This window comes from Pseudopipra pipra, chromosome 1 (assembly GCF_036250125.1).
Source record: "Pseudopipra pipra isolate bDixPip1 chromosome 1, bDixPip1.hap1, whole genome shotgun sequence".
Classification (NCBI taxonomy): Eukaryota; Metazoa; Chordata; class Aves; order Passeriformes; family Pipridae; genus Pseudopipra; species Pseudopipra pipra.
This window is the reverse complement of record NC_087549.1, coordinates 30,649,038-30,672,863: the sequence shown is the minus strand read 5'-3', so window position 1 is coordinate 30,672,863 and position 23,826 is coordinate 30,649,038. Positions and strand designations below refer to the sequence as shown.

Genomic DNA, 23,826 nt, shown 5'->3' with positions numbered 1-23,826 from the left:
GTTTCTCACTTTGCATTTTAGTCTCATAAATACCAAAGTATGAAATCACCCATTGAGTAAGCATAACTACCCTTCAAAAGAAAAAGGCAAACTTCAGAACCTCCTGATAAAAAAGTATAATTTATTTCTCAACTTGGATTTCATATGAATGATACATCCCAGATAACAATTGTAGTAGTATTCTCAAATAAGGACATTCATTAGATTTTTAGGAAATATATATCTCTTATGTTTCTTCACATCTTCTCTTCATTGAGATCATCTTTGCCCATCATTTATGGAAAAATGAAATATTTCCAGGTAATGCAGAAATCAGATACTATCGTTCTCATTTTTTTTTTACAGAATATTTTTACAGAAAATACTGCTTTTAAGTCTTGTATAACATTACTTAAATAAAACCTCTCTTAAACCGTATAGAGTAGAAGGAGTGGTGGTAGCTTGTGGAAGCAAGGAATCAGCATTCTCTGACTCCTTTCAGCTGAATGTGTCCTGAATCACACTGTGGCAACTGGTAATTCTCATTCAAATGAAGATGTGAAAAGTTTTCAAGTATATTTATAATATAATCGATCTGTTTCAGTTACCACTTCATTTTCTGATTTTTGATACAACTAAAATTTTCATGCAGCACACAAAGATGAACAACAGAGTACAAAGAAAACTGGTAATACAAGGCTGTAACTCCTATTCAAGACTGAATAAAAGTTCTGGTCCTTTAGCTTCCTTAAATTCTAGGCATTTATCCTTTTCACCAATGACTACTCAGAAGTACATTCTCATGGTAGCTGAACACTAAAACCCTTTTGTTTAGAGATTAACATTCCAAAATAAATTTTATTCCCTCTACTGCAGGAAGCATTGCCAGATATAGCAGTATATAAAACTAATTATCCCTTGATTAGTCTACAAATTATCTGATTTTTTTCCTGTAATATCTTCAAGTAAGCCTTTTCTGCAGCTTATATATCACGAGACACAACAAAACAGAATTACAATATAAAAAAAGGTATATATTTAATTTTCAAGTGCTATAAGGAAGATGCTGAATATTGAAGTCCTAAAAAGCTAATTTGCTGCAAGTAGTTTTTCAATATGTAAGTTGGAACCTTGGTCTCGTCAATCTCAGCTGTGACTAAACTGAGCAAAGGTTTCACCATATGGTAGATTAAAAAAAATTAAATAATTCTTTATCTGACTAAAAGAACCACTCTCTTCCCAAACCTTCTACTACTGTGAGATGCCTGATATCTCCTTACCTGCATGGGAAATAAAAGAACTAAACCCCCACCTTAAGATCTAGGATCTTATGGTAACACAAACTGTTTGGTTATGACACAAGAAACAGACTTTACAAACCTGGTCAATTCTATGGGCTACAAAGCCAACACAGTGATGAGGAGGTGCTACATTAGCAGGCCAATGCTCTGGTATAATAAGTCATCAGAAGTTAAGTATCAAAAGTTCACTTCCAGAAGAAAAACAGTGAGGTCAAATGCAACACAGCACAGCTGGTAAAAACTAGCTGTACAACAGAGGTACGGAACTGCTGGAAACAGGTTTTGTACTGACAGTGTACCTGCATGAAGCTGCAAGAGACAAAATAAACCTCAAGAAATTCATACAGATTAGGAAAATCAAACAGCAGGAGAGAGAAAGGTGAAATGAAAAAGGAAGATAACATTCTTTAAATATTCTGAAAAAATAAACATTTCTAAATAGGAAAGAAGCTAACTCCTATCTAAGAAGGACATGACACCTAATAGAGGCCACTATAGAGAATCCATGCTCCTTTGACAAAATATTGCACTGTGACTTCAATTTCAGAATAAAGAGAGTTCACAGCAAACAAAGGTCTACTATGATTCTAAGCTACAAACACTGGATTTTGGATGCAAAAAGATCTTAATTAAGGATTATTAAAGACAGAGGTAGCAGAAATGCAGATGATACTTTCTGGAGACATTAGATCACCTTGAAGTCATGACTGCTAATACATTTCTTCGGGAAAAGGTATTAAGTGATGTGGAGGGACAATTCACACAAAATGTCTTCAGGATCAGGAAGTGAATCCAGGATACTCTCCAACTGTCTTGCCAGTTTTGATTCTTCTACTGAAGACAGATTTGCTCCTGCTGTTTCCAATTGCAACAGCAAATAACAGAAATATGGTGGGCTGCTAATACACACATTTGATGGCTAATAACATTGCGACACAGTATGTGGAAGCAATTGCTCTGAAGTCTCTGTTGACTCACAGAACAGTAGCAGAATTAATGAAGTTTTGGGATGCCCAAAGATAGTTACAAACTTGCAAACTATATTTAATTGCATCAGATGAAAGCGAAGTGTGTCACTCTAAAGATCAAAACCTAGAATTTAAGATCTTCAAACAAATAGGCTGGTGGGTTGTTTTAATCAGAACGTAGAATGTAGAATGTAATAAATCATTTCATAAAAGTAGATCAAAGATACTGGATCAGTCGTTGCCATAGTATTTTTGGGACTGACTATTGATGATAGCCAATCAAGAACACAGCCACCATAAAGTTATTTACTCAAATCATCTGTATAAGTTTTTGAAAATGTAAGAGTCAAAAGAGGATGAAATGTATTTTTGTGTTAATGAGACTCTTCTGGGTAAGACTTCCTGTTAAAAAAGAACTACAAAAAATAATCTTATAAAACCAGGTTGAAGAATAAAAGGATAAAGTATTAGAACAGTAACACCATTGCAAAGCCAAATAAGAAACCAAATAGTGAAAGTAAAGAGCAGGAAAGCTACCTATTTTAATGCATTAACATGCACATAACTGTGTTTGAACTTTTTTTCTGTGTGGAGGTGAACTGTTAGTGAGATTTGACATCCACCTTGATCACATCAAAAAAAGAAGAGTGTCAATTCCCACAGACAGCATCTTGTGAGTAAACAGTTTTCTCCAGTGTCTCAGACTCAGAAGAGTGCAAGTTACCGTTGGCAGCTGCTACATTCCAGTGAATGATGGACTTCATCCCTCAACTTTGTAGGGAAGTGGAAGGTCATATATATGTCACTGAAGATCAGAGACACAGCTGCCTGAGGAAACTAGTTCAGTCAACTCAGGAAGGTGTAAAAGGTGCACCGTATTTGCACCGGAGGTGGTTATATCTCCTGTAGGCACATGTTAACTATGGGGTATTTACCTATCTACCAGCTGGATCACAAAGTTTATGGTCTATTAACAAGAAAACAATTTTGAGTTAGTGTTGTATCCTGTCATGGTAGTTGAACATGATGAAAACTCAAAATCTGCTGAAATGACAATTCATCTTACATCTTCTCCTTTTTAGTGAAACACCACACTGGGAATAATAAATAAACAAATTTAAAAATATTCTTTAGGCACGAAAAGAATGACTGTTCCACTAAATCCATCTACTAGCTAAGTTAGTAATGGCACAAACTTTTACAACAAGCTTGAGAAAATACAAAAAATGGGTAAGAGCTTACTGGGTGTCCTCTCTGTCTTTGAGGGAAGTATATAACATGCAGTGAAGAAGTGGCAGGATGATAAACTAGATCTAAAAACAAATGATTTGACAACATAGGGGTACTAAACTGGGATCGAGTAGTCTGAGAGAGAGTAGTAGAGCTGTTAAACTTGTTTTCTTTGCTTCAGAGCCAAGCTGGCACTTGTGGGACAACAGAGGAATGGCTGACTGGGTCAAAACAACCAGGTGGGAAGCAGTGGGGGAAGAAGGTGAGCTCTGAGTAGGAGGGCTGTGCACTGCTCCCCCTGCCCCCTTGAGTCTTCTCACACTGCGGTGCGCAGTGACTTTAGGAAGTCAGCCACCCATCCACATGGTAACAGGGGCAGTCGACCGCATGGACCCACCAGGAACAACTCTGGGGCTGTGCAAACACACCCATGAGGCTTCAGTTCTGAAATCAGCATCAACTCACCTGGGGAAGGGCCCCAGCAGACCAGAACAGATAAAAGGATGGTGACACATGCATGTGGCAGTAGGGCCTACCCTGATAAGGCCCAGAATCTGATCAGAGAATGCAAACAATGCAAGCTATCTGTGATGAGTTACCAGTGGTGCCATGGTCATGTTTTTGGTTTTGAATTATGCTAAAACCAGCCTGGTTCACCATATTCCAAACACAAATCCTGCTTTTTAAAGTTGGATGTGACAGATAAGCTGGTAGCTGGCCTGCAAATTTGCGACTAGCAGTCAATCACTTTTATGCTATAAAAGTCCAGTCCCCTTTCTTAGAGTCAGGTTCTTCTAACATAACTCTTCTTGAGTGTATGTGCAGAGGTTCCTCCCTTGGGCTGGGGATGCCCCCCAAGGATATTCCTCGAAGTTGAGCGAAAGAGATCTCCCCACAAGCATTGGTATGGCTGAGTTACATTAAATCTCTACTTTATAATTATTTCTTTTTGCTACCCTTAATATAATTGCTTCAAGAATGGCTTCAATACAGAGCGCTGTCCTATCTTATACTATACTACTGGTAGTTTTAGTATTTATATTGTATAGTAAATAATTCTGGTTAAGATCTTTGTCTGATCATTTGTAATAATAAATGATTCATTTTATATAAACATTCTTGGTTTGCCATCATTAAAACCTGCAGGACAAAAGTGGTTCCATCACACCTCTATAATTCCTTCAATTTAAACTGCTGACAAAATCCGAAGCTAAGGTTGGATACTTTCTGCACCTCGTGACTCAACAGCAGGGCTTCTGGATTTAAAAGCTGCTGAGACTACACTGCATCCTAGGGTGGTGATAACCTACCTTCCTCTCTCTTCTCCTACCTTCTTCTCCTCAAAATATATTGTAAGCCAGACCAAAAGGTTCCAGTAGATGCCTTATTAAAGTGCCTTATTGTGTCTGGATGAGTTAAAGATTATCAAGTTTAAGTCTGTCAAGTGCCTTATTCAGTCAGAATGTTCTACAGTTTGCAAGTAAAAGTTGTTATTGAACCTCCTAAGAATTTTGTTGTTTCTCCCATGCACCCCCTGGAGTAAATCCAACCACCTTCCCCTAAACCCGTCAAGCAGACGGGGCATCACAGAACTGTTACTCAATAAAAAACCTAAGAGCAGTAAAAATATATGTTATGACAAATTACAGCATCTCCAAAACCATCTTTAAGCTTCCAATACCCTCTGAATTCTTCCATTAATCTCTTCAATATATTTCATGTATTGTATAAAACAAAATCAACCGCGTATCAGACGTGCAATTCTGTCATTTCAATTTTATACTTCAGTGGTTGAAGAGTGTGTACCTCTGAGCCACATTTAGGACATGTAAAATACATATCAAATAAGTAGTTACTTTTAACACAGTAGTAACAAAAAACATGTGGACAGCCTATGGTATGAGGCATGGTAGGCCATTCCCCACACAGTGAACATTCCCTGCAGTGGCTTGCTAATGTGTTTTCACTATCGGAAAGACCTGCAATAGGCAAACACCAAGAAGAAATTTTAAGTTTCAGTTTCTGCACATTAATAAGTGGCAGTAGATAAATCAGAAATTCAGCAAAGCCATGCCATAAGAGCTCCCTATTCATGTATTCAAATCCTACCTGACGAACACTTTGCGGCTTGCAAAAAACTGACCTAATTCCTAGAATGCGTTCTGTAAGTGTTGCAAATGTTCCTTTCCGAAGAAAAATCAGAAAATTTAGAACTCCACAAAGTTTTAGAAGTCCAGCTCCAAAGCTAATATAGCTCTTAATTTTGGAGAAAGATTGTTGTTGACGATTGCTAAATAAATCATAACATCTTTCTTCCAACCATCTTCCACCAACAGTGAAAATAAGATACCATAACTTTTGTTGTTTGCTCAGGGGTTGGTATTTCTCTGTCTGAGATAAGTTATTCTTGTATTGAATATTCAGAATACTCTGTCCCACAGTTGCATTCTTGGAATAGATAGTGAATCTCCATAATATAAGACATAAAAATGCTTTTACTTCTGGTTCAAAGTGAGCCAACACCCCTGGTTTAAATCCATGAAAACAGTTGGTAAACTGGGACCACACGAGTTGTTCCAGGGCTTTGTTTAGTTCAAGAGCATCAAGTTGACTTATTCTGAGCACAGGATTCACGCCCTTTTCATTTCCAGTGCTGGAGGCCATTTCTTCAGAGAAAAAACTTTCTAGGAATAAAACACAAATAGATTTCAGTGTAATGGAGCATTTCTTATTTCTCTTTTTATTAAAGATAACAAAATTGTAATATACCAGCAGTAAATAAATATATTCAGAATGCCATTATTTGTTATTAATGTTACAAATCCTTTCAAGAAGCTTTGCATTAACAGTAAGAAATTTCAACTCGAAAGAAATTATATTTTACTATTTCTCATAAATAATATTTGGATTTGGTTACAGAGAAGTGTTCAACATCTAGATATTTAGAAAAATCCACCAATTTAGTATTTCAGTGTATGCATTTAAAAAAATATTGCAGGGTATAACTCTAATATTCAACTGGACATAAAAATAGATCAGAAAGAACTGTAAAATTTTATGGTGCTGTATGGAAAAATTGGGAAAAGGAACACATTAACTAAAAATCTAGAAAAGAATAGTGGGGAGGACAGAAAATATACTAACATGAACACTTCAGTAGCTGCACCTGAAAGTATAATCTTAGAAATACTAACAAATTTAGGATTTACTTTTTTAAAATTGTTTCCTTTAAATGTTATTCTATCTGGAATTCTGTGACTAAGAAAATAAATGCATCCAACTGCAATAGCAAAATACATATAACACCTGTCGCACTCCGGATTTTAAGCCACAAGCTGCCCAGAGTAGCTACATTTATTTAAGACTTTTTAAAAGCCTTTTGGTTCATTATTACCTCAAGTTCACGTCCGGAGAAAACGCTACTACGCTTTCATTAAGAGAATTTCTTTTAATTTAGTGACAGAAATAAGACATTTTGGCAAAAGGTTTTACAGGAGTAAAATACAACCAAGAAAAGCATTTCACTAAAACACTTGACACAGAGACCTAGTTTACAGAAAACCCCTTTAAACTTCTCCTTCCTCATTAGCAGGCAAAATAGGGCTGAAAGTAGCACAAGGCCACGTCCTCTGGACAAACAGTTTTGGGGTTCATTGCATCAACTCAGACAGGATGAAAAGCCAGCATACAAAGGCTGTACACCCAAGCCTGTCTCACTCACACTGTTCTGTAGCAGGAACCAAAGCACAGGAAACACTTTTCAGTACTACTCAAATAACTTCACTTCTTTGACCCTTTATGATCAAAGGGTCAATTCAACCCCTACTAGATCTTACTGTATCACTTCAAGAGCTTGAGTGCTAATGATTATCCATCCTTCTACCTCACATCTTACCCCACTACCATTTTAGGAACCAGAGCCTCTTATAACCATTTGCTCTGGAACCTGTCACTCTGGTTTAGTATTATTCACTCATAACCCCTAGAAGTCTAATGTCTTCTTCATTTTCTCTTCTATTCATTTCACTCAGTTCAACTTGTTTCAGTGTTCTATACAATTCCCAATACACAAAATCTCCTTCAAAAATCCTGAAGTTACTCGAAAGGGACATCTTATCAAACAACTTCCTTGATCCATTTACTAAGACGATTTTCCAGCATCAGTTCAACCATCTTTTCCAGCTGTGTTCCATTATCCCACGTGCTGTGAGAAATTTCTGTTGCAGATTTCTCTTAAGTAAGATAGACTAAACCTGTTGAGATTTTTTCCCCCCATTATAGCCATATTTTCTTAAGAAACCTGAGCAAGTGAGGAATGGTCATCAGGAACTTTCTGAAATCCAAGGAAAAAGTGTCAAATACATAGGATTATGATGGATCAAGAAATACACAAGAAAGTCAATTGATCCTTATAGGTTGGGAGCCTCTATGACTGTATACCCACTTTGAAAAAAGGATGCAAGGATTCTAGTAGGCAAAAAGCTGAACCCAAGTCACCAGTGCATCCTTGCAGTGTATTAGCATGGGTATAGCCAGCAGACTGGAGGATGTGCTTATTACCCTCCGCTTGGCATTGTTGAGTCTACACCTGGGATAATACCTCCAGTTTTGCCTCATTTCTATCAATAGTACAAAAGGAATGTCAGCAAACTGAAGAGCCCAGTCACTAATACCATCAGGGACCCCCAAGACCTGATATATGAGAAGAGCTTGATTGTTCAACTTGAAGATAAGGCATCTAAGAAGTGATCTGTGAGTAATCTTCCACCTAAGGGCTGCAGTAAAGATTAAGTCAAACTTTTCTGAGAGATGAAGTGAAAGAGAGACAACTATGTCACTACACAAGAAATTCCAATTGGACATAAGGAATTGTCAAATCCTTACTGTTTTAACTCTCTTATTTTAAGTAGTTTAAAACCTAAGAACTCAGAATCATAGACCCAGTAATGAAAGAGACAAGTATCAACATTCAAATATATGTGTGATTAACTTATTATATAAATACATTTTAAGACTGAATAGTAAAGACTACTACTTGAAAGGTTCTCTGTTGATTTTATACTGTCACAGATATTGCATAGAAAAAAATTGAATGGCCTCCCAGAAAAAAAAAAAAAATCAAAAAACTAATATGATTCTTTCTTAAAAAACCTATATTTTGTCTGTTTTGGATTTTTTTTAACTAAACAAATAAACAGTTGTACAGCATACTGCGAAACAAAAAAAATAATGATTGTATATCACTAGGGAAAGAGAAATTTCTGCTGATATATATTAGTGCTGTTATTGAGCATTGTACAAATTATGAATGAATATATTTTATTTGGAAACATGTTATTGACAGAAATCTATCAATAGTAATGTGAGTATTGTCAACAGCCTGTCAATATTAATGTAATTATAATTAAGGTGATAACATGGATTTTAGCTATAATACCAAGTAACATCTCTTGCATTGCTGCTATCAATATAAGCATTATTATTGACCTCTTCTGGAACTATCACTATGAGATGTATTACCATCACGGACATCTGTCAATGCATTCTGCCTACAAAAATTCTACATTTAAATTTACAGGTCTGTAAACTCTGCCTGCAGAAATATACAAATCCAAGTAACCTCTTGGGTGCCATTTTTTCCACAGGACTATTCCATTGTGGATAAGTAATCAAGGGGTTTCTACTATCTCAGAACTACTGCAATTGCATTTCCTGCTTTTCTAGCATAATCATTAAAAGAAAAATGAATCTATATGCAAAAGCCTCAAAATAACTTCATGATTTGTAAAAACGCTTTTTGGGAAACCAAATAAAAATATATTTACTAAATGACAAAAATAACTTTGCTCCTTACTGCTCTAACTCTTTTAGATGATCTCTTCCGTGCAGCCAAAACATGTATTCAGAGCATTATACTTATGCAGGGATGGAATAGACCACAAGGGATGATCCTCCAGAAAAACCAAACCAAACAAAAAATCCAAACAAACCCCACAAATAAACAACTTTACTCTTTTCCACCAGCATATTAGAATTTACCTTGAGGTCTAGTATATCTTCTTATCTTTTTCTGTCACTTTTCTCTCTGAATAATTATTTCCTGGTTTCGACTCATGTATTTGAGTTTGTCCTGTTAAATGCAGTGCTTCATACTTGCCTGCATTGCTTTTCATCTTGTTGATTTTCAATATTTTCTCCAAACCCATCAAGAGTTTTTTGGATTCATATCTTATGTTGAAAACAAAGTAAAAAAAAAACAAACTAATTTTAAACCCCTCTCTGGCTACTATCCTGAGTAACATTTCTAAGTATGTGTTCTCTCCATCATCCAACTCATTAATGCCTTTTCATCTTGACAGGGCACTACAGATAATTACTCAGTAGAGGCAACTTTTCAACATGATGCTGATAATATCAGCATCTAATGGAGATAGGATTGATATTACATTTCCTTAGTTTGTCTATGTAGGGAAAAAGACTTTAAAATCAAGCTGTATTTTACTTAAAGTTTTCCTCTTCCTAAACTTGTGATCCTTTTTAAGAGGAGAAACAGACTGAGGTTTCTTACAAACAGGTCTCATCAAATCATACTGGCTGTTTTACAATCTCTCTTCTACCCATTATTAGATACAAATTAATTGCTAAACTATTTACTCCTAAACCTTTATCTGTAATCAAAACTGACAGCTTCAATAATTCTCTTAACAGAAGAATAAACAGGCACAAAAACAGGCATGTACAAACCCATTTTGCTGGCTATTTTCACCCTCTGGGATATTAAATAAATAAATAAAATCAGTGGTGCCTAATTCCTCAATCATTCTAGGATGAATTTTATTAGGATTTGCCACTTGAGCACATCTATATTAAGATTCCTTAGGCTATTCTTTCTGTGCTTTGGTTCCACTCTTATTTCCTGTATAAGATTAATTTTATGAAAGGAGTAGGTCACAATATATCTCTTTTACAATTTCTGAAGTAAAGAATCAGTCTTTGAAAGTCTGTTACTTGTTCTCCTTTCTTATTTAATAACATCTAGGTAATGGACCTATCCCTTTGTGCCTCCTCTTACTCAGACTTTTGGATCCTTTCACTGATTCTTTTCTTCTGCTTTGTAAACTGAAACTTATTTTGTTATTCAGAGTCATCAATTTTATTCTTACATTCCTATGCTATTTCTTTATATCCATCATTAATCATGTATTTTTGCCTGGACAACTCTTTTGATTTCCAGGCCATGGAAAAATTCCTGATATATAAAGTGTCTTTAACATTAATTATTACTATTTTAGTTTATTATACAAAGTATCTCAACACAAAGAAACAACCGGACAACTTTTTAGCCTTTTCAACGGACTAGATTCTGTCCAGTCCCAGCATTGAGATCTATGGCTCAGGCATGGGGAAGGAGTATGTAGAGTGGACATGCCAGGAATCATACCCCCTCTGGAGATAACACTAACACATAGTTCCTTTTCTCTTCAGGAGCTACAATGCACTTGGCATTATGCATTCAGTGTTGCCATACCGGGTGTGTGAGAGAGCACAAGAGCAAGTCATGCCCTTGGTCTACTATCCCTCCTTTTATGTTCATAAAGTTACAGTATCCAGAGACAGCAAACGAAGACTACCTTTCCACCCACCACAAGAATGCTGAGATTTTTTTTAATGTGGGGTGGGATGTTTTTTAATTGGCTTGGAGGTTTGGTTTTGGTTTTTTGCTTGTTTTTTTTTTTTTCTGGTGAAAATGTATACCATTTAACTGTTCTTTTCAGGTACTCTCAATGGCAGAGGATATTTTAGATGTCAATTTAAAATCAATAAATTTTAAAGATGAGAAATCAAACAATATGTATTCGGTTAACTTTAAAATCTTCCTTAACACCAACTCTCATAACACAGAACATGGACCCCAGCTGCTCAAAGCCTCATGTCTTACCACTAATTCTCATCTCGTTCTTGCTCATCAAGTGTAGAGAGAAATATCCTCAGATCAAAGTCTAATTGAGAGCCCCAACTGTGTTGTCTCTTAATCACTGTAAAATTAACTTATCGCTATATCATTACCTCAAATAACCTTACAAAAGATTGATTTTGTATTACTGTCTGGATTTCTATATACTTCAGCCAAATACCTATCATTTTCTAAAGAACATAAATTGATTCTTTAACCATTTGGAATAACTACTAACACTAATTGAAAACCCAGTAGCATATTGCAATCACAGAAACTATTATTTATTTCTTACATTCCTGGAAGAAAGGACTATTTCTCAAAATAGACAAAGTCAAGGAAAACACTGAATGACTGTGTAACAAATCAATCCAACAGATAAAATTAAGATTTTCATTATGAAGATTGAGTGAGCAACTACTAACAAATCCCAGAATCCTAAATGCTACAATTACATTTAGTGTCCAAAGACCAAGTACAAGACAAAGATGCATTTAAATCACAGACTGCTTTTCCAACTTGAACTCAGTAAACTTAGATTCCCTAAAATGAGGTACAAGAGATTAACAATGCTGAATGCCTGGAGACAGCAAAAAAACATAATGGTAGCTCATTGGTTTACCTTCCATAAATTACCCTCCGAAGTCAAAATATTAGGGCTTCAAGTTACAAGATCATAACCAGCTCAGAAGAGCCAGAATTGATACAACAGTATGAAGAGCAGTAGGAAAGTGTTGCGCTGTTAGAAGTTGTATATCAGTCGTTTCTGTCAGCATTTATTGCAAAATGAAAATCCCCTGTCAGTGTAATACTTCAGTAAATGCTAGCAACCTAGACTATTATTGGCCACCATTAAAGATACTCTGAACGCTAAGAGTTCTTATGGACTTCAGAAAAATTTGTCATCAGTCCACACTCATAAAAGACAGATTATTAGATGCAAACAACCAGATCTGATAGACTAATTACCACATAACTAATATTTAAAATACTACCTTTTAAAATTTGTGGTGTTGAATTCAAGGCTACAAAAGCTCTAAGTACATTTGTATTCCTCATAGCATAGAAGCCAGAGACAGCATCATCCTACCACTTTTCGGATATAGCCCTAATTTTCATTTATTGGAATAAATAAGAAGATAAGCATGTAACAAATTAATGTTCAATCACTCTACTTCTTAATCCTATATCCTACTTCTCTTCTTCCCTCATCTTATTTCCTCTCTTTTGTAACCCCTCTCTTAGTACATCAAATTACAAATTCATCTGTAAAGGGATGTGTCAGTTCCGCTTATACATTCCCATTCTCTGCTATACTAAATGAAATCCTGTTGTTCCTTTTAATTAATCAGTGATAAAAACCCAAAACCTTAAAAAACCAGCTACATTGTAACCTGAGGCTTTCCAAAAAACATGGTTAAAAAAACCCCTTGATCACTAAGATGTTGAGCAAAACGTATGTACGATACAAAACACTGACTGTTTTTATTTTGGAATTAGGTAATGGGAATTATCTGGAGAAGTGCCTTACCTTTAGTATTGATGAATCAAGATGGTGAAGAGAGATTTGAAGTAGTTGCACAGTGACAACTATGATAGTTAACTGGGAAGGAACAGCCCCTTGTAAGGAAGTGACAACATTTCTGACTAAAGCAGGAGGTATAGGAGAATGGGAAAAATCTGAATGCCTTGTGCTACAAATGTAGATCTCAACTGCTGATGTGATCACCCAAAAAGGGGAGATCCTTGCATTTGAAGACATTTTGGTTGTGATAACATTAAAGGTTCTGATAAAAGGATGGATAACAAAATAATATTGCATTGCACGTATAAAAGTGAAAAGGACATAAAGCTTAGTATATGTGCCATACTTTGTGTAAAGCAGGTGAAACATCATCTGGTGGCAGTTACGCAGCTCCATTTCTGAATGGTCCAAAGACAGAACATGAATGCACAGATGTCAGCACACTCTGGGCAGTTAAAGCCATAACTCCTCCTTTGCTGGTTACTGTTACTTACCTGAAAAGTTGGTCTTACACCTCATGACATATGTAACGTCTGCTTTTCACTATTGTAAGGGCATTGTATCTCACATCGCCTTATTTGTCAAGCACAGCATCAATTCCAATTTTATGCATCTTTTCCATGCCCCTCCTTACCTTTCTTCCATTCAAAACTACCTAAAAAACAAACAAAATAAAGTAATCTAACTTAAATTCCCATTTCACAGCTGTGTCTCTGTTCTGCTCCTACCTGTCTGATCCCTATGAATGGATCACCAGACAGGTATGGAGATGCCAGGATGAAGATTGAGTAGATATGTAGAAGGGATTTCAGAAGGAACGCCTGCTCTATATCCTCTGATACAATTTACCACAGATGATAGAATCCTGAAATTTTGCATTAAACACCTTATGCTTATCATGTGTGAAACAGTCACTGCCCAGATTTTATTCCAACTTTCTTCCTTTTTACATACATATGCATACCAACTGTAGAGTCATGAATATTCAGTGATATGCAAGTGTAACAGTGCTGATCCAAGCACTGCACTAAAGGAACATAAGGCCTTTTAACTTCTTATTAGAAATACGTATTAGATGAGAATAGTAAAATCTGTCCTAAATGCATAGCTAAGTCATAATTAACCCCTGTCCCCATCTGTACCAAAAGAAGGACTGCATGTAAAAACAATGTTGTTACAGACTGTATATGATATGCTAGAGCTAATACAGCTCTGCATCAATAAAAAGACAAGCCTGTTCACTGTAAGTTTTAAGTTTTGGCCTCATTCTATACAGCACAACTTATGAATAATTGTATCTAATTATAATCAAGATCTCTCAACTGGTGTAAGGATAAAGAACAGTACTTTACCTGACATATATCTCAATTTATAGGTGTGTGTTCTATAGAAACATAAGGTGATATAATTTTTAAAAGATACAATTGCTGTTTCCCGTTTTCCTTCTACTGTGTATTGTGTCCTTCTCTTACAGACTAGCACCAGCACTCATTCGACCCTCTCTTGAACTGTTCTTTCATGCTAAACTGGCAAAAACCCCACCGGTTTTAATTTATTTTTCTGCAGATGTAGTGCACATATAGACCACCACAGAATCAGGTAAGATACATGCAGTACCAGTAAGAAGAGTAACAGGGTGAAGAAAGACAGGTAATCATGAAACCAGCTGCCTTTAATCTCAGTATCATACTCTTACGTCCACCACCAGCCAACAGCAAGATAGAAAACTAAACTTTTCATTTGACTAGAACTGTGGTCTTCAAGCCCAACATGCTGAATGTGCAAGCACAACACCACAACACCGTAAAAACAAATAACAAAACTTTTTGCTGTCTTTCAAAAATGAAAAGAAAAAGAATTATTTGTACAAGTCCACTGTAGGCTTTATGCAGACTTGCAGATGAGAGACTACTCTGCTTAAATAAATAACACTCCCCACTCTTACCTCTTCATACAATTGTACTTTGAAATGTTTGGCATACATGGTGACTAACAGAGATGCTGGGAAAATTAGATGTGCTCAGTGTCCCCAAATCTTGACAGTTTTATTACTTGGTAATTATAGTAACTTTAAGCACACAAGGGAAGACTGATAGGCTTCACCACACTCTCCTCGATCCTATAACTTTATTAGCATTTTAGAATCCACTGGCATGGTTGCACACATGTATTACAAGTAACAGTTTAAAAGAGGGATAATAATTTTCTTACTAGGCAGCCTGAGCTGTATGCTGTTACAGCTGCTAAAATCCCTCTGCAATTCCAACATGAATTTCCCTTCATATTTAGTTGTGCCCCACAGTGTCATGGCCCTATATTAATTTCCTTTCCAGGGAAAGTTTTTTTCCTTGCCAGAACCCTCCTGTGATATCTTCTGTCAGCTACACTACCTATAAAATTAATATTATTACTATTATTGTAATGTATTTTTTCCAAGTTTTGTTAGAATTTAAATTTTGATTAATTCCTTTCTTTTCTAACCCCACTGACAATAGATTAGCTCAGTTTGTTAGAGCATGGTACTCATAACACCAAGGTCACAGGTTTGGTCCCTGCACAGGCCATTGACTTAAGACTTGGACTTTATGATCCTTGTGGGTCCCTTCCAACTCAGAATATTCTGTGATTCTCTGAACACCGAGACACTGGTGATAAGGACTGGCAGAGACAGAAATTTTAGAGACATTGTTCCCAGGCAGCTACTGACACAAACATAATGAATATTAGCAGTGTTCAATTCAACTTCACCCTGGCAGAGAAAGTAGGAAGTGCCCAGACCCAGTCAGAATCAACCTTGAATCAAGAGTTGTTCCAGTCGTAATTCCCCTCTCTTCCCAAATTGTGTATTTGTCCTCTTTTTCATCTCAGAATTTTTTCTCTCTTCTCATTTGTACCTTTCCTTAGTGTGAAAAATCTGAATTTAGTTTCCTTTTGAAAACAGTCTGAAATAATCTGACTTCCAAATTTCTTGTATTCCACCTCCAAACCAAAAAAAAAAAACAACTTACCACCATCTCTGAGAGAGGCATGTTACAAACAGACAGCATCCTTCCTATTTTCCTTCTCCTGAAGATTTTTGTAAAGCTTAGATGTGAACTGAAAATGCTTGTAGATGTAGGTGAGCTGCATGGCTGCAGGAACCATTTAGCTCACCCAGGAAGCTACAGGACAAAGAGCCTGCTACCTTCTCTGTTCACATACAGCACAATCTGACAAATCAGACTGCAGTTTTTAGCACAACATATTGGCCCTTTAAAATTTTTTTTTCATTTGCTGCTTTTAACTTCACATAGAGTGCTGTAGAGTAGCTGGTTTTGAGACCAGGCTAGTTAGCTAAAAGGAGAGTCACACCCCTTCTCTGCCTCCTGGTCTGTGTGAAAAAGTATATATTGTATTAGGTATCAAAAGGAAAAAAACAATCCTATCTCCACCCCCTCTCCATCCAGCAAAACACCAAACCAAACCAAAAACCCCAACAAAACCCCTGAAACAGCATAAGCAGCCTGCTTGAAAAGATGATCCTGAAGTAATCTGCTGCTGCAGTCCTAGAGATGTAACGAGGTGTAGGGTCTATCATCATTAACTGCAGCAGCAATGCAGTGAGTGAAGTCTATTTCCATTTTAAGTCATAAGCAACTTACTATCATGTAGGTTGAAAATTTAAATTCACTCTCTACATGCTCTGAAAAACTGCATGAATTCAGATGTTTTTCCTGGAAAGTTAACATTTGGAAAGCAGAACTTCCTACGGAGAAATTTACATTAGCGTATTCCAATTAAAGACTGATTTTAATTGACAAAATTATTATCTTTTAACTGCACACATTGCATACAAGTGCAAATATATCCTTTTCACATTTTGTATCTTACAAGTTGTTCAGCTCCGTATACACTAAACAAATGTATCAGGCTAATAAATTTGTAGAGATTTAAGTGTATTTATGATGTGAAGGATCAATACAGACTTTAAAATATTTATTGTGATTTAAAGAAAAATATGCCACTCTCGAAGCTTGCTGGCAAAGCGGTCATTTATTTGCAGTCATTCTACAGTAGTATAGTGCAGTTTTCCTCTAAAAATTTCCTAAACTCTGTCTGTTGCTGGTGGGTTGCCCAAATACTGCTCGTGTATTTACTGCAAGCTAAGAAGACAAAATAAAAATAAAAATGAAAAGAGATGACATGGGAGTTGACTGTTACCCCCTCCGTTTAATTTTTTCATGTATGTGATAACAGGGGCAAGTAGGAAGGGATCAGTGTGTTTACTGTAAACTTATGAAGTCCAAGCCCTGCCTGCTCAAGCAGGGCTGTCTGGAGCAACTTGTACAGGACCATGTCCAGAGAGCTTTTGAGAAGGAGGGGGATTCTACAATCTCCCTGGACAACTTGGGCTTGGTCACCCTCACAGTGAAAAACTGTTTCCTTATGATCAGGTAGAGCTTCCTGCATTTTGGCAAGTGCCCGTTGCCTCTGGTCATGTCACTGTGCGCCACTGAAAAGAGCCTGGGTCTGTCCTCTTTGTACTCTCTTTTCAGGTACTTATATACAGATGAAGAAGATCCTGCCAAGCTTATGCTTCTCCAGGCTGGACAGTCCCAGCACTCTCAGCCTTTCCTCACCGAAGTCCTGCCCCACTTCCTTAATCAACCTTGTGGCCCTCTGTTGGACTCTCCAGGCCTCGCCTATACCAGGAAGCACAGAACAGAATAAAGTACTCCAGATGTGGCCTCACCACTGCTGAGGAGAGTGACAGGATTTTCAACCACCTCCCTTGATCTGCTGGCAACACTCCTTATGCAGTCAAGGATACCATCAGCCTTCTATGCCACAGGGGCACACTGCTGGCTCATTCTGAACTTGGTGTCCACTAGGACCCCCAGGGACTTTTCTCCAAAGCTACTTTCCAGATGCTTGCCACCCAGTAGACACCAGGGCATAGAGCTAACCTTCCCCAGGTGCAGGACTTAATACTTTCCCTTCCTGAACTTTATGAGATTCCTGTCAGCCCTTTTCTTCAGCCTTTTTAGGTCCCTGTGAATGGTAGCACAATCCTCTGGCATATCAGTCATTCCTCACACTTTTGTGTCATCAGCAAACTTGCTGAGAGTACACTTTACCCCATCATCTAGATCATTAATGAAGACGTACAACAGGATTGAACTCAGTACCCAGATCCCTGGAATACACTAGTTACTAGCCTCCAATTAGACTTCACATCATGGATCACCATCCTCCTTCTCCATCTCTTCTGCAAGTTTTATGTTGACCTTCACTGTTTGCTCACCCAGCCCACACTTCAGCAGCTTCTCTATGAGGATGTCACAGGAGACACTGCTGAAAGCCTTACTGGAACAAGTATCTACTGCACTCCGCTTGTCTACCAGGCCAGTCATTTCGTAGTAGAACATTATCAGGTTAGTCAAGAATGGCTTCCCCTGGGTAAAGCTATACTGGCTACTCCAGATCACTTTCTTGTCTTTAATGTGTCTTAAAATGGTTTCCAGGATTAGCCGCTCCATCACCTTCCATCCTTCTGGGGTATTAAGGTGAAGCTGATCAGCCTGTAGTTCCCCGAGTACTCCTTGCCCTTCTGAAAACAGAAGCAACAGCACAATCTGACTAATGAGACTGCAGCTTTTTAGCACAACACACCGGCCTTTTTAAAATTTTTCCTCTAGTCTACAGGCATTTATCCCAGTCTCCATGATCAATCAAATATTATCAAGAGTATCAGTGATATCAGCCAGCTCCCTCAGCACTCCATCAGTGCCCAGAGCCTTATCTATGTCCAGTTTACTCAAGTATTCTCTGACCTAAATCTGTTCCATCAAGTGTACATCTTCCCTGCTCCAGACTCTTCCCTGCATTCTACAATTCCTGAAGGTCTTTGCTAGTATAGACAGAAACAAAGAAGGCCTTCAGTACCCCTCAGCCTTTTCCACATTCTGTGTTTATCAGGGCCCCTGTCCCATTCAGCCATGAGACCACATTTTCCATAGTCCTCCTGCTACTGATGTATTTACAGAAGCACTTCTTGTTGTCTTTGACATCCCTCACCAGATTCAACTCCAGGCAGACTTTGACTTTCCTAAGCATATCCGGAATGAATAAGAAATATATTACACTAGTTTCTGTCAGGGACCATACAGCTTAAAGGAAACATTGCTAAACTGCCACAAACATGATGAACTTCTTTGTTGAAAAAGTTATTACCTAGAGAGTCTTAAAAATACCCTCTCTGCCCATAAATTGTTAAAGTTTTCAGAAGCCAGGTATCAAAAATCATGTAATATATCTTACTCTTCAGTTAGACTGATATTAATCCAGAACAAATTTATTGTTAATACATGAAGAACCTTTCTTATCAAATACACTGCTATCTTTTAATTTAAAAACTTATTCATATTTTTCTTATTATTATCATCTTATTTTTATTATTATTATTATTGGAGTACACCATGCTTGCAAACTAATTTAATGAAATTTTACTTATGTCTAAAACTTACCAGTTAGTGTTAGCTGGACACAATTTATTTGTTTTTTTTTTAATCTTCCTGATTCCTGTTTTCACTGAATAAATGTAGAAATTGCAAGTGTAACAGTGCTGTGGGATTTTTTTTAAATTTTTTTAAGAGTAGGCCATTATAACCATAATAGAAATAAACCATATGCGTAATAAGGTACATTAATTATAATCTCAAATTGTTGACTGATTTTGTCTACTGTTCAATTTACTGCTAGTCTTCCTTCAGATAGCTGTCCATCTTTCTTTCCCTCTACTTTCTCTGAACCTCATGGTTTTGAAACTACTTTCATATGTTTAAAAAAAGACATTCCCACTCTCTCACATTTTGAACAGGTAATTAAATGGTTTTTTTCCCCCTAAAGACCATGTGCTTCATTACTATATCCAGATATATGTTAGCACTGGATTCAGACATCACTCCCTACACCTTGACGATTTATATATTGAAGAGTCATTTATTTTACAATATATTTTTGGTATTGATAATATATAGCCATAAACCTGTTTCCTTCCCAAATACTCTCTGGGTAGCAGTCTTTGGTGATTTGTCAGGACTTTCTCTTTAGAAGACTATAAAAGACTGTTAAACAGAGATACATCTCTTTCCTGACTTACATCACAACATTTGATGTCAAAGCCCAAATGAAGGTCCTTGGATTAGTAAGTGTCAAAAACTGAGTATAGAAATTACCTTTCCTACTCTATTCTATGGAAGGTTCAATCAAGTCTTTATATACTATTAATACTTGCTTGCAAGTTTTAGTTGAATTTAATTTTGTCCATTACAGGAACATTTACTTCCTACATGTCCTGGACCACACTAAGTATCAAAATCTTTCTCTGAGTCACTACATTCTCTAATGAAATTATACCTACAGTCTTGGGATGGGGAAATAATAGAAGAATCTAAAAGGAGAAAAACATCCAGAGCTGTCAAACAAATAAAAAATTTCCCTCCCAAATCTAAACATCCTCCTGCACAAAACAGACATTCCATATATCAAGCCTAATCCTTATTAATCTACCAACATGAACTGAGACATACCATACCAGCTACTTGACAGCCTTTTAATAAGCGAGTAGATTCATAATGCATCTGAAGGCCCATTACCTAAGAAATTAAATTTTTTTAAAAATAGATTCAGAAGATGAAATTTTATATTTGTACTGCTATACTCAGAGTTCTAAGGGTAGCTCACTTAAGCATGAGCCAATTCAGACATATCTAAGTTTGCTACTATTACTTTACAGTTTTTAACATTTCTAACAAAAGTAAAAGATATTTTTACACTCACGCAGAGTTTGTTACTTAATTATACCAACATTAATGGGAATGGATTTTCTTCACTTGCTGAAAAAGACAATCTCAACAAATAAAAACCCACAAGTTTTAACTAAGGCAGATCTAGAAGCTAAAAGGACTTAGAGGCAAAAGGCTAACCAAAGGGTTATTTCAGTTGCTGTGGTCCAGATTAATGCAATTTCAAATGCTCTGTACTCAATAATAAACATACTCAATTCTAACTTTTAAAACTGCATAAGACCGGGGTTTTAAAAACATTGATATACACACAAACTCTCACTTCTAAAAAGTCCTCAATACCCCACCTCTTTCAGCCTCCCTCAATACAATCCCGAATGGTAGGCAAGAAAGAGGACATAATATAACATCCTTGCAAAACATTCATAGTGAAGAGATTGAAATATATTCCACTTTCCAATCCACAGACTGTCAATAACTTAACGATACAGAGAACACTTATAAGCATCAGGGTAATTAGAAGTGTAAATCATAGAACCATAAAGGTTGGAAGAGACCTTTAAGACCATCAAATCCAACCATCAACCCAGCACTGCCACTATCCCTAAACCACATCACCCAGTGCCAGATCCAGACACCTCTTAAACAATTTCAGGGATGACCACCACCTCCCTGGGCAGCCCTATTCCAATACCTGACCACCCCAAGAATGCAAAAATTTTTTTCTAATATCTAATCTGAATCTCCCCTGTCTCAGCTTGAGACCATTTCCTCTTGTCCTCTCACGGTAGACACGGTAGGTAAGACAGGCCTCCACCTCACTACAGCCTCATTTCAGGTGGTTGTGGAGAGCGATGAGGTCCCCCTTGAGCCTCTTCTTGAGACTAAACAAACCCAGCTCCCTCAGCTGTTCCTCATAAGACATGTTTCCAGACCTTTCACAAGACTTGTTGCCCTTTGCTGGACACACTCTAGCACTTCAATGTCCTTTTTGTAGTGAGAGGCCCCCAACTGAACACAGTACTAGAGGTGTGGCCTCACCAGTGTCGAGTATAGGGACATGAAATGAATAAGCTATGAAAATTTTAAGATTTTTAAAAACAAAACATAATGCTGCTTTCTGAAGTATGTTTGCACAGGCAGATATAAACTTCTGACAATTGTTAGCAATAAAAATACCACCTGATTCACCCAGAAGAAGACAAATTATTTAAAAAACATTACTGTAACGTATAGGATAGCAAAATATTGGAGATATTTTTTTTTCCTACAGAAAACTGAACTAGTTTACTCATGGTGTAATCTCTCACGTACACCACTGGCTTTTCTCCATGTACATCACCGCAGACACAAGTGTTGAACTATTCCCTCCGAAGAAAGGGTTTGTGGAAAATACAACTTTTTAACTCCAAAGAAGTATTCTTACTAGCAACCAATGCTAGAGCACTAGCAACCAAAGTAGGTGTTCCAATACCAACATGATCATCTATTTCTGTAGTAAATTCCAGAAGAACTAAAATATAAGTGTTAAATCCCTCCAATACTCTTGATTATGTGCCCTACTGGTCTATTCAATTTCTACCAAAAATTAAAAATGAAAAAAAACCCCTTTTAATGAGTTAATTTATACATGTTACAGGTATGAATTTAACTTCACAGCAAGTAACTGAAATTGATGACTTCATGCAGCATGAACAAACAAAAAATAAAAATCAGACGTGAATTTTTAATCCCCTTAACAGTTTATCTGCTACTCCAGTTAAGGTACCAGCAATGAAACTTTCAGCTGTTCTCCTACTTTTTTAGATCACTTTATTAGATAAACTAGTGATGGTGGACATCCAGGAACTGAAAAACAAGCTGCTGATGAATAGAAACGAAAGCAGAAAGATGAAAAAGAATCTGTAGAAGAAAGCACTAATAAAACATATCTTCATAAAGACTAAAAATAGTATTAGTCTTATAGAGAAATAGCTCTCAACTCCTAGTCTAATATTGCAACTGTTGTTGAACTACATGTTAATAACAGCTCAAAAAAGTTTGACAAAAATTCACTAACTTCCAGTAAAATCAAATGGCAAAACATTTTGGAGTCAGATTTTACTACAAATTGGCCAGACAATCTTTGACCTTAGTGAACACCTCCCTCCCACTGACAGGCGAAGATCACACAAAAAGCATACAGTGCTGTGGTTTCTAGTATGGATAATGTCATAAGCAGAATTCAGCCCTCTGTCAAAACACACTGGCCATTCAGAATAAATCCACCTTCATTTTGTGGAAAACCAATGGTCTGTTACTTACAGGCTACATGAAACTGGATAAACAGAAAGTGGAAAGGTGCCACCCTCACCTTTAGCAGGTCTCCTACAGGAAACCTTGTCACCTATAGCACGCAGTCACAGGAAAGAGCCTTGGAGACTATAAACGCTTCACTCTCTCAACTGACATCAGAATAACAACTCAGACGAAAACACTCCTCTGACAAGATATTATACCTTCTCCTCTCTATGGAGCTTGTCCCCAGGTTCCGTCCTCTCTTCCGCACGCCCAGGCCTAGCCAGAACGCCTCTCCATCCCTCTGCTGCACCAGGAGCCTGAGCGCCAGCGGGACTCCCGGCAAGGAGGCGCACGGGGAGGGCAGGAGGCGGAACACAAGCTCCTACAGGCAGGCCCCGGAGCAGAGCAGGGGACTGACCCAGGCGGGCTGACCGTGCGGCACTGCCCCGGCCTGCCGGGCCGCGGGAGGAGCCTGACCGGGATCCGCCAAAGGCCGCGGCCACCGCCCAGCGCAGCCCCTCCGGCTCGTCCCGCCCCGCGCCCCGACTGACCTGCGCCGCCGCCGGGCTCTGCCTCTAGCCTACCGGCGAAGCTCTGCGCGGACGGGGCCGCCCTGGGCAGTCTCCGCTCGGCCGCCCCGGCGCGGGGCAGAGGCCGCTCCCGGGGGCGGTTCGGCCGCAGTGACCGCGGCGCCGCCCGCGCGGCTGCGCAGGAAGCGCTCGGAGACACCGGGACGGCGCGCGACAGGGGCTTCCCGCACGGCGGCCGTGCCGGGGCGGGGCGCACGCCTGCCTGACTGACA

At 37.8% G+C, this 23,826-nt stretch overlaps 1 protein-coding gene across 5 annotated transcripts; it reads right to left on the bottom strand.

The window, feature by feature from the left end:
* Positions 1 to 101: 101 nt before the first annotated feature.
* Positions 102 to 23,818, bottom strand: PEX2 (peroxisomal biogenesis factor 2). 5 transcript variants are annotated; one of them, XM_064650405.1, is made up of 3 exons: positions 23,576 to 23,818; positions 13,592 to 13,612; positions 102 to 6,162 (listed from the first exon to the last, which is right to left on the bottom strand). In XM_064650405.1, the coding sequence occupies exon 3, from the start codon at positions 6,140 to 6,142 to the stop codon at positions 5,228 to 5,230; it is 915 nt and encodes a 304-aa protein (XP_064506475.1). In that variant the 5' UTR covers positions 6,143 to 6,162; positions 13,592 to 13,612; positions 23,576 to 23,818; the 3' UTR covers positions 102 to 5,227. The 5 variants fall into 5 exon arrangements, with proteins under 5 accessions (XP_064506475.1, XP_064506464.1, XP_064506448.1 ...); XM_064650394.1 differs by lacking the exon at positions 23,576 to 23,818 and adding an exon at positions 23,243 to 23,548; XM_064650378.1 differs by lacking the exon at positions 13,592 to 13,612 and having other exon boundaries at positions 23,576 to 23,694.
* Between the last annotated feature and the right edge of the window lie 8 nt (positions 23,819 to 23,826).

Coding starts and splice junctions, on each gene's coding strand:
- PEX2 (XM_064650372.1), bottom strand. CDS start 13,476: ATGAGGTGTAAGACCAACTTTTCAG. Junction 6,163..13,451: donor GTGTAAGACCAACTTTTCAG/GTAAGTAACAGT, acceptor TTTTATTCCTAG/AAAGTTTTTTCTCTGAAGAA.